We start from the raw sequence: 15,039 nt of genomic DNA, 5'->3' as shown, positions 1-15,039 counted from the left end.
GCAGCTGAGGGACAGGATGGTGACTTTTGAAAATCGTATTAAGGCAATCCACAAAGACCACTTCCACCACTTTAAAAATACAAGAAATGCTATTTTGGACTGGCTCGGGGTCTGTTTTTCTATTTTTGCCTTTGATGGTGACACAATGGGATATTTTGTGGGAAAGCTGCCCTTCATGGCGCAATACCAGAAGGTTAGGGAGGGACCATGGGTATTTCTCTACTATGGATCTGTCAGTCTTTCAATCTCTAAAATACCTCTTCGAGGGGCTGGCCAGTGGCTCAGCAGTTGAGTTTGCACGTTCAGCTTTGGTGGCCCAGGGTTCACCGGTTTGGATCCCGGGTGCAGACCTATGCACTGCTAGTGAAGCCATGCTGTGGTAGGCATCCCACATATAAAGTAGAGGAAGATGGGCACGGATGTTAGCTCAGGGCCAGTCTTCCTCAGCAAAAAGAGGAGGATTGACAGCAGATGTTAGTTCAGGGCTAATCTTCCTCAAAAAAAAAAAATTAAAAAAAATAAATAAAACACCTCTTGGAGTCTGCAGCTGTTGCAGCCTGAGTCATTTATAAAGGTAAGGCATTCAGTAAGATTATAAGCCAGTTTATTATGTAAGGCTTCTTTTTAATTTCAAAGGTTTCAAAGGAATGTCCTAGTTCTGGGGGCTTAAGCTTTGAAAAACAGATGTTTTGCTTTTACAGACTATTTATGAATTTTTAGTTATAAATCTTTCAATGTGTCTGTTCAAAAATATTTTTTGAGCGTCTCCTAGTACTCAACGCAATGCCAGATGCTGGAAATACACAGAGCCGGCCTCACTACTGAGGTACCAAGTAATAGAGGTACCAAGGTAGGCACAGCATGTCCTTGAGTATGGAGGAGGGAGTGAACTAAGAAAAGGTTTCAAGTAGCATTTGAACTAGAACTTGAAGGAAAAGTACGATTCCCCATGCATAAAGGGAGTCATGCAATTCAAGGTAAAGGGAACAGGATGAGAGAAGGCACAGAGGCAGGCAGGAGAGGATATTACATGTCCAGAAACAAAACAATAATCTGGGGAGGGTACAGAGTTGGAGGAATGAGGAAGGGTGGATGGAGAAGAGGTTGGGAGGCTTTGTATAGCCTACAAAGGAGTCGGAATTTTTTTCAGGAGGCAGTGAAAAGTGTCAAAGGTTTTTAAGGCCAGGTATGATTTGATCTGATCAGATTTTAGAGAGATCTCTTCTCACACTGTGAAGGAGGGGTTCGAGCATAGAGTCTGAGGACATGAAGGGCATTTGGAGGTGCTAGGAAAAGGAGAACTAATGTTTATTGAGGATCTGTGACATACCAGACACAGAGCTAGGCTCTTCACATATGTTGCCATATTAGTGTTCACTGCAAATGTATGAGGTAGGAATTATAATTCTCATTTAAGAGATGAAGCTAAATAATTTGCTCAAGATCACCCACCTAGGTGGTAGTGGAGCTAAGCTTTGTTTCCATTCTGTCTGATTCCAAAGCTGGAATGCCAAATGGGATGATTCGGGTCTGAATTATGGCAGCGACAATGCTGAAGAGGCATCCTCCTTTCCCACAGAAGACTCCTAATTTAGTTGCACCTCATTTGGAAGCTTCTCCATCCACTTCATCATTCTAATTGCCTTAATATGACAAATTGACCAATTACTAGCAGGTTATTTATAACCATGGTGGAATTAGTTGCTTGGTTCAATCAAGCAACCAAAAAGTAACTGATTTGTAATGACTCGATCTATCAAAGTGTTCAGAATGGTTGGTGTGCACAGACGTATCTTATGTTAGCATTAGACAAATACGTGCAAGAAAACAGGAAGGGAGTATCTGACTATTCACAAATGACGTCTGAACCAAAAGGATTCTAACCCTAGCTTGATCTACACTAAAAGATGTTCTGGAAAACCTTCTGTTTTGTTTTGCTGTTAAAGAAACTGAAGCCCAGAAAGCATAAGGGATTGCCAAGGTCTCCTAGGCAGAAAATGACAGAGCTTAGACTTGAACCAGCTGCATTGTTCTGATGCCAGGTCCCAGAGAACTTTTCCCACTATGCTTGCTGCACTGTGACATCGAACATGTCACAGTCTCTTGAATCTTCAATGACTTTGTCTACAACATGAGAGGATTGGTGGGTGTATCAGTTAGCTTGTACTATGTAGGAGACCACCCAAAGCTTAGGAGTTTCAAACAACCACCGTCTTCTGTAGCTCCTGATTCTGCAGAGTGTCCCGGTGGTTGTTCTGGTAAGGACTGGCTCAGCAGGTCTCTCCTGGACTCTCTCATGCTTCTGTGATCTAGGAGTTAGAAAAATTCTAGGGGTTCATACACCATTGGCTAGGGATTGGCTGCTTGTCAACTGGGGCACCTCCATTTTCCTCTGCAAGACGTTTCATCCTCCGGCGGGCTTGCTTAGGTTTGTACACATTGTGGTCTCAGGGCTCCAAGCACAAAAAGAGAAAGAAAACCCCAACAATCGTGTTCTTTGGCAATCTTTACTATACCATGTTTGCTATTCTTCCACTGGCTAGAGTAAGTCCCATGGTGTGGTAGGCAGCTTCTGAAATGACTTCCAATGATTCCTGCTTCCTGACATTCATGCCATTGTGTCATCTCCTCCCCTTGTGTGAGGGCTGGATCTAGTGATTTGCTTCTAATGAATAGAATATGGCAGAGTGACAGGATATCACTTCTGAGATTAGGTTATGAAAGTCTGTGACACTCTCTAACTTTTTACATGCTTGTCTGGTAAAGCACGTCTGGAGACCCTATAGAGAGGGTCCTATAGAGAGACCAATGTGGCAAGGAACTAAGGGCACCCTCTAGCCCACAACCAGTGAGGAACTGAGACCCTCAGCCCAACAGTTCCTTTAGGAGTTGAATCCTGCCAACAGCCAGTGAGTGAGATTGAAAGCAGACCCTTGCCCAGTTGAATCTTTAGATGAGAATGCAACCCTGGCCCATACCTTCAATACAGCCTTGTGAGAGACTTTGAAATGGGGAACCTAACTAAGTCATGCCTGGTTTGCAGACCCACAGTGCTGCCAAGACCAGCTAGGCAGCCAGCTGAAGGGGTGGATGGAATTAATGGACAGAACACAGTCTTTATAATAGACACAACACAATTTATATTATTTAATGGGACATGGGACCATCAGCCTCAAGGGCTGAGGTGAGGTCCCTCTGATCGTCACATATTTATTTGCAGGCAAAGAAGTACAAGCATAGCAGGAACTCATGCCAGCAGGGATATGCAAGTCAAAGCTCAGCAGTTCTAGTCTGCCTCCCTTCAATGTACTCCCGCCCTACCCAAGGCCATTCCCTTAGGGAGTATCCTAGGAACACTCAGCAAGTTATGCAGATGGTATTCCGTTCCTGCAAGGGCCCAGCGTTCTTAAGCCCCTTGCCTTCACGCTTGGTAAGATACTCCCTTTCGGCCTTTGATTCCAAAGCACAAACAATCTAGTATAGTAATTTATGAGGATCAGCAGATCACATATTTCTCAGCCACCTATTTTGTAACTTGTTCTTGCTAAGCTTAAAGTCTAGCAAGAATGTTGCTATGATCTTCTGCAACACCACAGAATCTGTGCATTGTTTTAATTTGGGAGTGATTTGTTACAAGAGATAACTAATACACATAGCTAATCTCAGAGTCAGTATGTGAGCGGAATATCCAAAAATGTGGTTATAGGAAAAGTAATTATGGGAATCATTCACATATATTTGCAAATGCTTACCACAAATGGACTTTTTCCAGCCTTTGGAAGTCTGAGATGGAATAATTTTCATTACTTTAACAATTATTTATTCTCTGCGTTAAGCACTGGGAACAAGATAGAGATCAAGACAGAGGCCATGTTCCTTTGGGAGAAGTGGGGAAAGACATTAGTTCAATAATTCCTTCTTTAGTTATTTGTTTAAAGTTGAGTTATGTGACATGAAAGGAGAGTGTACATAACTTAGTCTGAGTTGGTCACTTGGAAGTTGGAAAGTTGGAGAAGTTGGAAAGCTTCTTTGAGAAAGTGGCACATAAACTGAAGAGGTAGGCAGAGAGAAAGAGAAGGGAAAGAGGAAAATTCCAGGCAGAAGGAGTGACATTCTTTTTTTTTTTTTTGGTGAGGAAGTTTGGTCCTGAGCTCGCATCTGTGCCAATCTTCCTCTACTTTATATATGGGACACCACCACAGCATGGCCTGATGACCGGTGCGTAGGTCCATGTCTGGGATCCAAAATGTGAGCCCCAGGCCACTGAAGCAGAGCGCATGAACTCAACCACTGCTGGGCCAGCCCTAGGAGTGGCATTCTTAAAAGGGAGCTGGTGAGGTGGCCAGCAGCTGTGGGGCAAGTTCATATTTATGATCAAATTGTATCCTATTATGTGGTAATGGTATTGTGGGTTATGGTTTTTAAAAGTTCCTTTAGAGATTAATGCTAAAATATTTATGGCTGTAATGATATGATGTCTGGGATCTGTTTCAAAATAATCCAGTAGCGGGGTAGGTGTCAGGAGTGAGTGGAATTACAGATAAAACAAGATTTTCCAAATGAGTTAATAATTACTGAAACGAGGTGATGGGTACGTGAGGTTCATTATACTAGTCTCTCTACTCTCGTATATGTTTCATTTCCATAATAAAACCTTATAACTTGTATCATGACAAGACATCCTGAAGGCTGTGTGTGTATATGTTTGAGGTCATGGCACATTTCCCTCCTCCTGCTCCACTGCAGACAGTACAGGTTAATAACACCTCTAGGGCAAGGGGACAGAATGAGTTTTATGTTATAGGAAATGTAAAGGCTTCTCAGCTTCAAATCACGTGGCTGACATAAAGTAGGATATTTGGGTAATTTACCTTGCCTCCTGGCTAAAGTGCTTTATTGCATTATTTTTCATGCTCATTTTTCACTCGCTGAGATGTTATGGTTTCATATATAGCAGAATCTTATAACATGTTCGTCCTAGAGTAAAAGTCAGTGAAAGATCCTGTTCAAATATTAGTTACTGTGTTACTGAAAGGATTCTGTTATAAGGTCTTATATAATATGGACAGTATTAGAGTGAGTTTATAGGTTGAGGAAGGAGAAAAATAAGGTAGGAGACATGGGAAGTCCCCTTTGTTTGAAGAATTCTGAGTTGGCTTACTCCAAAAATAATGGATTATGGATTTCTTTGATTAAATTTTTTCTTCCTTTCACTCATTATTCTGAGGTAGGCCAGACTGTGAAATTAACAGCAGGGATGGATAAATTTTATGAGTCAGGGACGTACTTCCTTAAGATTTTTTTCAGGAAGGGGTACCTGGGGCTGAAGCTGAAGACATGATCCTTCATGTTTATAACTATTTCACTGTTGGGCAATTGAGAGAACCATATATTGAGATCTTGATTCAGATCTTTCTTGAAAATACTTTTGCCACCAAATTGAGTCTCTCTCAACCCCTAATAAATGAAGACTTCACTAGAGTCAGATATATGCAAATTACATTTCCCTTCTTAAGCCAAGGTTAAATAAAAGGGAAAATTATGAAAGATTGCTTATGGCAGCCAGGATTTTCAGTGCTTGAAGATGAATTTGGTTATTTCAAAGCCAGGATGAGTGTCCTTGTCAGTGCAAAGCAGGAAAGGAATAAAGTAATGGATAAAGTGGACCTGGGCATAAACATGTTCCCACACAGCGTTTGCGCTGAAATGCTTTGTTGTTGTTCCCTGAACCCTGGCAATTACAGGCCTTTTCCTCTGCTCTGAAAAACGTTTGGCAAATAAGAGAGGAAGTCCCCTCCTTTTCTGTGTTCAAGGCTGGGTTCTGGCCTTGTTGCAGGGAAACACTAATTCCCAGCAGCGCTCCCTGGGAGCAAATGGTTTGTTTTCTCTTCACTGAATCCAACCCGGGGTGGGTTCTCAGCAGCTGAGCCTGGCATGGAAAATCTATTTGGAGCAACTTGTCCCCAGGAGGGAAGAAGGCAAGCTGATTGTGTGGGGGAGCTGCAGCGAACACCCGGGCCAGTCACACCAGCTGGCCAGGGCAGGCATTAACAACCAAAGGTACAGACAGAGTCCAAGGCAAACATGAGTCCTGCTTGTGTGCCACACCCACATGCACTCTACGCACCCAACACCACCCATATACACCACACACACACTCGATACGCCAGTCACACATCACACTGCCACACACGTTAACACACTCTATATAACAACCATACGCACCCACACACCATGTACACACGAATACAAACACATACTCAACTACACACACACTATACATACCACATACACTCTACTACACACACATACACACCACCTACACTCCACATTGGTCATATATATCCATGCCACCATACACACATCTCATCACACAGACTCCACATAACAATTATATGCGTCACACAGACCATACACACATCACCCTATCATGTACACACTTAGCAACACATCTAACTATACACACATACCCACTTCACATACACCACATAACAATCATACACACCAAACTACACACACATGCAACACATTCCACATACCAGTACGGTGCACCACATATGCATCTCTCTCTTTCTCTCTCTCACACACACACACACACACACACACCCCCCACCCACCCACTGGCACCCAGCTTGGTTACTTTCCGGCTCAGTAAAGCGGGCCTGCAGCCTCGGCCGAGTCTGGGGCTGGCCGTGGTCGCTGCGGTTCGGCACGAGGCGCGGGGCTGGGGTTCGGGATCTCAGGGTCTCAAGTGGGGCCGGGCTGGCCGCTTCCGCCTGACGTGCGGCCACCCTGGGGGAGTGCGCGCGTGTGCACGTGCCCGCGCCTCCGAGGGCTGTCTGTGCCCAGAACCCGGGAAGGCGTGTGCGAGGGAAGACGTGAGACGCGCGTGGGGAGCGGCTGTGTGCGCAAGAACGCCTCGCGGGCAGGGGCGCAGAGACCAGCCCAGGGAGCGGCTCGGGGCACGTGCGCTCGGTGTGCCCAGCCCTCCGTGGAGCGTGGACGTGTGTGTCCCTTCTCGAGACGACCCAGCTCGGAAGGAGGTGTGTGTGGGAAGCGTGCGTGTAAGCTGGGGTGCGTGGGAATGCCAAGCCGCCGAGGCGTGCGTATGTCCACAGCAGCCCTCCATTGGCCGGGGTCGGTCTCCGAGCACCGAGCGCGCGTGCGGCAGGGACTCGCTCGCCGTGAGGGGAGGGCGCGCCGACGACCGCGCTCGCCCGCAGGCTGGGTGCGAAGAGGCGGGGCTTGCGGACGGCCGCGTGGCGTCGGCCGGGGCCGCCAGCGCGCGCGTGTGCGCGTGCGTGTGCGCGTGGGGGCGCGGCGCGCGCCGCAGCGGAGGGGGCAGGGAGGCGGCGGCGGCGGCGGCAGGCCCAGCCCCCGGTCGCAGCGCCCGGGGCGGCTCCTCTGCCAGCCTGGGACCGCCGCGCTCCCGCCGCCGCCGCCGCCGCCGCCCGCGACCCGCGCTGGCGTGACTCCCGGCCCGCGCCGCGCCCTCCCGCTCTGCAGCCGGCTCGGCTTCTTGCCCGCCCAGACGCCGCTTCTCCCGGGCTCCCGGCCTCGGCTCCGCAGAGGGAGAGGAGATGAGTGCGGCGGCGGCGCCCGAGCGGGGTTGGAAGAGCGAGAAAGTGGACGAGGCTCAGGCCCTGGCGCGGAGTTGCGCTGCCCGCAGACCCGACTTCCAGCCGTGCGACGGGCTCTCCATCTGTGCCACGCACAGCCACGGCAAGTGCTTCAAGCTGCACTGGTGCTGTCACCTGGGATGGTGTCACTGTAAGTCGAGGCGCGTCTCCCCGCCTTCCTCCGCGCCCGCGGGGCCGTCTGGGGTCGCGGCTGGGATTCTGCGGCCGCGGGGGCTCCGGGCTGGGCCGGGGCTGCTCTCCCGCGGGCTGGGGCGGCCCCGGGCTCCGGGCCGGCGGGAGCTGCCCTCGGGCCGGACGACTGGGGTTGGCGCTGCCTTGGCAACGAGATGAGATCCCGCGGGGAGCCTAGCATTAGCCACTTCTACAGAAGGGGATCTCCCCGTCCCGGGAAAACTGGAATCTGCTTTTTTTTTCCTTTTTTTAACCGAAACGACCTGGCAGTGTGTTGAGAAATGGTAGACAGCCAGAAATGGTAGGTAGTCGGAGTTGACGACAACCGGAGGGGAAGCCTTTTTTTCAGGGCTGGTGGTTAAAGATGCTCTTCTTTCTTTCTCACTTTTGTCTTTCCGGGCTGCTGTTTAAAAGAAAGAGCCCTGGGAAATCGAATTGTGGCTCATTTATTGTATCCAAATTGAGAAAGCGCTGAAGTGTGAGGGACTACTTCCAAGAAGTTAATATTAACACTTTGGAAGGGTGAACTCCTTAAATACCCAGATGCAGCATAGAGACCCGATATGTGACACTGTTTTAAAATTACAAAATAAAATGAATGAAGGTAAGCTTAAATAATCTTAAACCAGTTTATGAAAGCGAGAACTAAATAGTTTGTACCTTTTCTCTGTGTTTATCCTGCCTGTGACTTTTAGATGGGTTAAAGTAGTCGTTTAATCAGAATTTCACAATTTGATTAGTTCATGGTATTTAGCCCGCTATGTCTAATGAATAATTTCTTTTTAGAAATATATTCTAAACTTAGTTGCCACATAACCTTATAATAGAGGGTTTTGGAGTGTTTATGTAGGACACGAATTCTCGAAGTGATCTTAAATTAAAATTTTCCTTGTTGGTTAGGAAAAAATGGCTCCCAACAAGAGATGCAGTACATAATAAATCCTTATTTACATTAATTCAACATAATAGAATATTTTGAGTCGAATTTATGAATGAAGGGATAGAGATTGTTACATTTTCTTTTCAAATACAAGGCACATTGAACATATTGATGTTTTGTGTTCTGTGTGCTGATGGGTCCGGTTCTTCCTATCTCTCATTATTCCTGTTGCTCTCAGATCCATTGACTGTTATAAAGCATTGCTTCAGTGGGGGACAGGGTACAAAGTTGGAAGTAGCAAGTGTAGGAAACCTGAGATGCTGAAGTACACAGTGGGATGAATCTGGTGAGAGTCCATTTCCTGGGAAAGGGTAGAATCATAGTGTGGACTGTGAGGAACAGTAAAAATGTCCAGTTCAGTGCCTGTCTTATTTCAGCAGTGTCCCTGCTAAGTACACGGTTCCTGATGGGAGCCTTGCAAGCTTCTCAAGCAGCTTCTTCCTTCATTAGACAGCTTGACTCTTAAAATACTCTTCCTTATATGGAGCTGAAATCGGTTGCTTTCTAACTTCTTTGCATTGCTCCTATTTCAACCTTATGAAATCACATAGAACAATCTAATCCTTTTTTTAGATCATGGCTGTTTCAACTCTTCGGTTATACATATGAATTTCTCATGGACATAGACTATTTTCTCTCTGTATCCCCAGCCACTGTCACAATATCTGTCCTGAAATAGGTTTGGAATTTGTTTGTTAAATGACTGAATGAAGGTAGCCATCATTTTTCTCGCAAGACACTCTTTTTTCCTATTTATAAATCTTTGTTCCCTTCTGCCTTTCCTTTTATGGAATAATATCCAGGCTCCTAAGCATTCTGGTTCTGTTCTGAACCTGTGCCAATATGGTTATGATCCTTTGAAGGCTGTGACCCCTGGAAGGGGTACGCAATATCCCATTTGTGGTCTGATCAGTCTGGAGTTGAGCAGGACTGCTATCTCCCACATTTGAGATGCTGCTACTGCTGCAGCTAGCATCACATTAGCTTTTTTGATCTCCCCATCATATTGAGCTTGCTGCTGTCAGATTGAACTAAGCTTGCAGTCAACTAAAACCATTAGGCCCTTTTTTGCTTGTTTGTTTGTTTTCCATGTGTGGCAATTAAGTTGCAGCGCTTGCCCATCTCACCGTTAGTTTTGGACACAGGTACTGATTGATCCCTTAGATAGTTTTCCCTATTAAATTTCATTTTTTAAGAATCAGCTCATTTTTCTGGCTCATCGTTGTGTTTTTAGATCTGGGCTCTTTCATAATATGTATTAGGAGCCTTCTGGTTTCATGTCAACTGCGTATTGGATGCCAACAGTAGTATAGTAACCTTCTACATCTTCATTCAAGTTACTGATAAAATTGTTGAACAGAAGGCCACAGATGGAGTCCTGAGGCTTGCCAGTAGAATGGCCCTTCAGGTTTATAGTGGTTCATTAATGAGCACTTGTTGTTATGGTCATTCAGACAGTTTCCTAGCCACCTAATTGTACTGTTATCCATCTTATATTTATCTTATCCATGTGGGTATAATGAGAACCTGGTCAAATACCTTGTTGCAGTCCTACCAACACACTGTTTTTTACTGCTTTTTAATGTATGATCTGTCTTTAAACACACACTCTTAAAAAAAGATAAGAAATTAGATTAGTCTGGTATCACTCCGGCTGGTACTACAAACGCTTACCGCTTTCTTTTTTAAGTGATTAGAGGCTATTTTTTGAATGAATAATCTGAATTTAGAAAAAGATTGATGTCAAGTATACTAGATTATTGTTGGCAGTTCTTCCTGTTTTTTTTAAAAAAAATCAGGTCTCCATGTATTTGCTCTCTTCCAGTCTTTGGCAGCCCTCCGGGTCTCCGTGCAGCCTACACTGGCAGCCATTCAGTGAGCACAGTCACGAGGAGCTTCCTTTCATTTAGAGCAGCAAGGTGCTATGTTCTAGTCTCCTCACCTAGACCTGGCATCAGTTCTTTCTACCCTTTTTTTTTTAGCTCAAATATAATTTTTCTTGAAAAGCAGAGATAATATATTTGAGAAGTCCTCCTTTCTTTTCGGCGTTCGTGAACATTACAGTGTCAGTCCTCAGCAGAGTTCCTTTAATTCTGTTGAACGTGTGTTGAGCACCCTCTCTTTATGAGACTTTATTATGGAAACTAGGAATATAAATATGAGTACAGCTGGATTGTGCCCTTTAAGCAGAGGATAAGGGCATGATTCATGCAGTATTTATTTTTGTATTCCCTCCAAATTACAAATGGTATGGGTGAGAAAACTATCAGCTTGTTCACCAAATGAGAAAATGCTAAAATCAGAGGACTACCTTGATGCTACCAGAACAAATGGAGGAAGTTCAGCTTTGTGTGGTTGATGTTAAACTTGTGAAATTCATAACCTTATGAAATAGAAAAGGCTAAAAATATATACGTGTTCATAAAAGACAAAACATGTAAATATTGATCGATGTAGTGCTTGATGTATTATTAAAGGAAGTAATTAGTGTATTGGGTAATGACTGATTTGGAGGATCATGTCTGGGAGGGAAACTATAGTTGGTATCACTGTCAAAAGTAGATTATTGGGCTGAATAAAGTATGGTCCTGAATCTGTAACTTTATTTTTTTCCTTGTAAGGAGTGATATTGGGTTGAATTAATGAGTGAAGGATTCCAAGAGGAGTTTTGACAGAAAAAGGCATAGCTTGGTGAAGAGGGATGGGAAAGAATAAATCGCATGGAGATATTGTAAAGCAAATTCGGCTGGAGTAGACAGTATTTAGAAGGAATAAGAAATTAGGTTGTTGAGATGTGGAGGAGGGGTGAACTGCAAAGGTGGAGAAGCATGGGGTGTGAGTTGATAGAGATCTTGGCATCATCGTGATAACAAGGGCAGTAGGGGAATGAAGCCAGCAAGGGAGATTATTTTGGTATTTGTGTAAAAAATAGATTGAAATTCATGCAGCAATATCCATATAATGGAAGTTGGAATAGATTAGATGTGGAGGGGGAGGAAGAGGAAGATTATAAAGGATAACTTCTAGACTTCTGGAATTCTGCATTATGCAGCTTGGATAGATGCTGCTGCCTTTCGTTCACTAAAAGCAACGTAATACTAGGTTGGTTGATCATGGATCCTGAATCCCGTTTTAAATCATGACTCCAGGAAGATCATGAAGCTAGTTTGGGATCTATTGAGTTTAAGCTGCCTTGTCATCACGTGGTGATGTCAGTAGGCAGTTGGGTAGAGGGATCTAGAGCTCAGAGGAGATGTCTGCACTAGAGATAATATGGAAGTCATTTACTTATTTATAGGTTGCACTTGTGGTGCTGATGAAGCATGAGGTCTCGAAGGGAGAGACTGTAGTGTGAGAAATGAAGAAAACCCTTAGGCTTTCCCTTTAGAACACTAATATTTAGGATCTGAGTATAGTAGGATGAGCTGGTGGTAGACTCTAAGAGATGGCCAGAGAAGAAAAGTCTGGAAAGTATGGTATTGCAGAAGCCAAGGGAAATGAGTGTTTTCAGAAGAGTATAAAGCTGAAATCAGTTTTCAACAGGTTATTTCATAGATATTGGTGAAATATACAAATAGTGCTTTTCTTTGTTGCTAAAGAAGAAGGTGGAAGGTTTAGTCCTGCAACAGTAGCTTCAGGCATATACTTAATTGCAGTATTAGTCAAAGCTATTTGAGGCAGTGAATTCTTCAAGGTAGAAAAAAGAATAGAATGTCAGGAGCTGAGAAGTAGGACACAGATATTATTGAGTGAGTAATTTGTGCTAGAGTAAGTTTATTATGCTAATCACTTAGCCAATTATGTCATTATGTCCATTTTACAGTTGAAGAAAATGGCTCAGAGAAGTTAAGTAACTTTCCCACGGGCACAGAGCTAGTAAGGAGTAGAGCCTGGATTTGGATCCAGGTCTGTCTGATTCTAGGACCTGGACTCTTAAGCCCTGTAGGTACTGTAGAGTAATTTAAAATCAGTGAGCAAAATCAGCAGAGGTTTTTTTTTTTTTTTTTTGGCTCTGTTAAAGCCAATGATGGGGAAAGTTTTATAGAAATGGGTGGCAAATTGTATCAGTTGCAATAGTGAAATACAGAAGAATGAGAAGTGTAAAGAGGTCATTGGATGTGGTGGGGAATGAAATTCAAGTTAAGGGTTAAGGAAGCAAAAGTGATTAGAAGGTGACAGGGTGGGTGGGAACGGGGGAGTGTACGTGGTATGATATAGGTGCCACCAGCAGAACTCAGAGTTGGCTTAATAAAATTACGGAATAGATGAGCTCGGTTTTCTGCAAAAGATATCTTAAAAGGTGTCTCTCTTTCAGGTTGAAAGCAGGAAGAGTAGGACTTGATGTAGTCTAATAAATGATATTAACATATCTAAAGAAAGACTGTCACAGCAGAACGTGGATGGGCAGCATGGAAATAGAGAAAAATGGGAGTTGAAAAGGCGGAATTTGGAAGTGTTTCTTTTCAAGACTGTTCAGAGAGGTGGTACACTGCCTAGCGGCCTAAATGTCTGGTCTCTAATGGACTATCCAAGCAAATGTTTGGTTGTAATTTGGCGTCCTATTTATAGATTTCCCATAGGGAGAGAAGGAGCTGGTTAGAGAATTTAACCATCAGGACCTTAGGGCAAATATACTTCTCCCTGTTAGTATTTTGGTGGTGTGATTTCTGTGGTATTTTATTTGTTCTGTTTTCCTGCTTCTGCACAACTGTGGGACAGAATCAAGTTCTGACTTCCCCAGGGGAAGGCCAGCTGGTTTTCCTAAGGAACATGTCAGTCATATCAATAACAGTAGCTACGGAAAATATATTAAAGAAGCTTGACAGAACTCGCAAAAAAACCAAAAAAGGAGTGGTAGTTTGGATGGAGGAGTCAACTGAAGATTTTTCTAAGAGTGAGGGTTCTTACCATGTCTGCTAGTTGAAGGGAGAGGCTACAGATGTTAAGAGGACAAGTGTGAGATCAGGTTCTGAGTGAGTTTCCCCAAAGCTTTTGAGAGAGAGAGGGCTGATAGGTGCTTTTCCGTCCCAGTGGTGCTTCCATCATGGACATACATCAACTTCAACAATAATAGCTAACACACTAATGCTTGCAGGCAGGCGTAGCTGTAGTCTTTTTGCATGTGTCAGCTCATTTAAACCACAACAACCTTGTGAGGTAGCTACTGTTATTATTCTCATTTTTCAGATTCGGAAACTTGCCGAAGGTTGCATGTGGGAGCTCTGAGCAGGTGTGGTAAATGTACATCAGAATCTTACAGACCAACTGGTAACAGGGCTTTGGGTTTCTTGGTTCCACTTAAGGTACAGTGAGGATGATTTCAGCTGTTTAAAGTTCTTTTTGGAACAATCACGAATTAAGTAAATAAGTAAAATGAAAATGGTTTCTTTTTTCTTTTTTTTTTTGAGGAAGATTATCCCTGAGCTAACATCTGCTGCCAGTCCTCCTCTTTTTGCTGAAGAAGACTGGCCCTGAGCTAACATCCATGTGCATCTTCCTCTACTTTATATGCCTGACACCTTCCAAGCATGGCTTGATAAGCAGTGTGTAGGTCTGCACCCGGGATCTGAACCGGTGAACCCTGGGCCACCAAAGCAGAGTGCGTGAACTTAATTCCTGGGCCACTGGGCTGGTGCCAAGAATGGTTCCTGATTTTAAGAGAAGGGCAATTATATGCAATATGAACGTTTTTAGAGTGGATGCAAACTCTTTAAAACTATACTTTAAAAAAACATTTAATAATGTATTTGTATAATCTGGAGCTTCCATCGTGTCATATCCTCAACTGATCCCTCACTGGTTCAGGGCCTTTTTTGGTTAGATTTGTATACATACTGTTAATTATTATTGGCTTCCAAGCCTGTTGAACTTGGGGATTTGAACCAGATAGCTTTAGAGGGCCTTTCTGTGATAATTTCCTACGTTATGACACCCTCACTTTATTTGTTCTCCCGTGTTGTAGAATCTCATTAATTACAAGAAAGAATATTTTCAGACAAATTATGTTATTAATTCAAATAAATATAAGAACACATATTTAACAACCAGAAGTTGTCTAGTTAAAGAGTTGCTTTCTTGAAAAATAAATGGTTTCTACATAGAATGTGGAAGGCACAGTGTAGTCTTAGAAGGACAAGGGCCGTGGGGTCAGACGCACCTCGGTTTGAATCCTGGTCTTTCCATTTATTAGCGGTGTTACTTTAGACAGATTACTCAGCCTCTCTCAGCTTCAGTCTTCTCTTCTGAAAGATAGGAAGAAAAATCCTCCTTCACAGAGTTGCTGTGAAG

At 44.0% G+C, this 15,039-nt stretch overlaps 1 protein-coding gene across 2 annotated transcripts in view; it reads left to right on the top strand.

Moving 5' to 3' along the window:
- The first annotated feature begins 7,092 nt into the window (after nucleotides 1–7,092).
- C18H3orf70 (chromosome 18 C3orf70 homolog) overlaps nucleotides 7,093–15,039 on the top strand; it is an 80,141-nt gene continuing 72,194 nt past the window's right edge. The window contains exons 1-2 of one of the 2 annotated variants that reach the window (XR_011529115.1): nucleotides 7,093–7,770; nucleotides 8,226–8,415. Coding sequence is in view for 1 of the 2 variants with exons in the window: in XM_070582454.1 (XP_070438555.1) it covers nucleotides 7,581–7,770 (190 nt within the window). In the remaining variant the exon portion in view is untranslated. The remainder of the gene's footprint in view (nucleotides 7,771–8,225; nucleotides 8,416–15,039) is intronic. The other variant, XM_070582454.1, reaches the window with a different exon arrangement.

Source organism: Equus przewalskii, chromosome 18 (assembly GCF_037783145.1).
Source record: "Equus przewalskii isolate Varuska chromosome 18, EquPr2, whole genome shotgun sequence".
In the NCBI taxonomy this organism is placed as follows: Eukaryota; Metazoa; Chordata; class Mammalia; order Perissodactyla; family Equidae; genus Equus; species Equus przewalskii.
The sequence above is the reverse complement of the archived record's forward strand: the minus strand, read 5'-3'. Positions and strand labels throughout refer to the sequence as shown.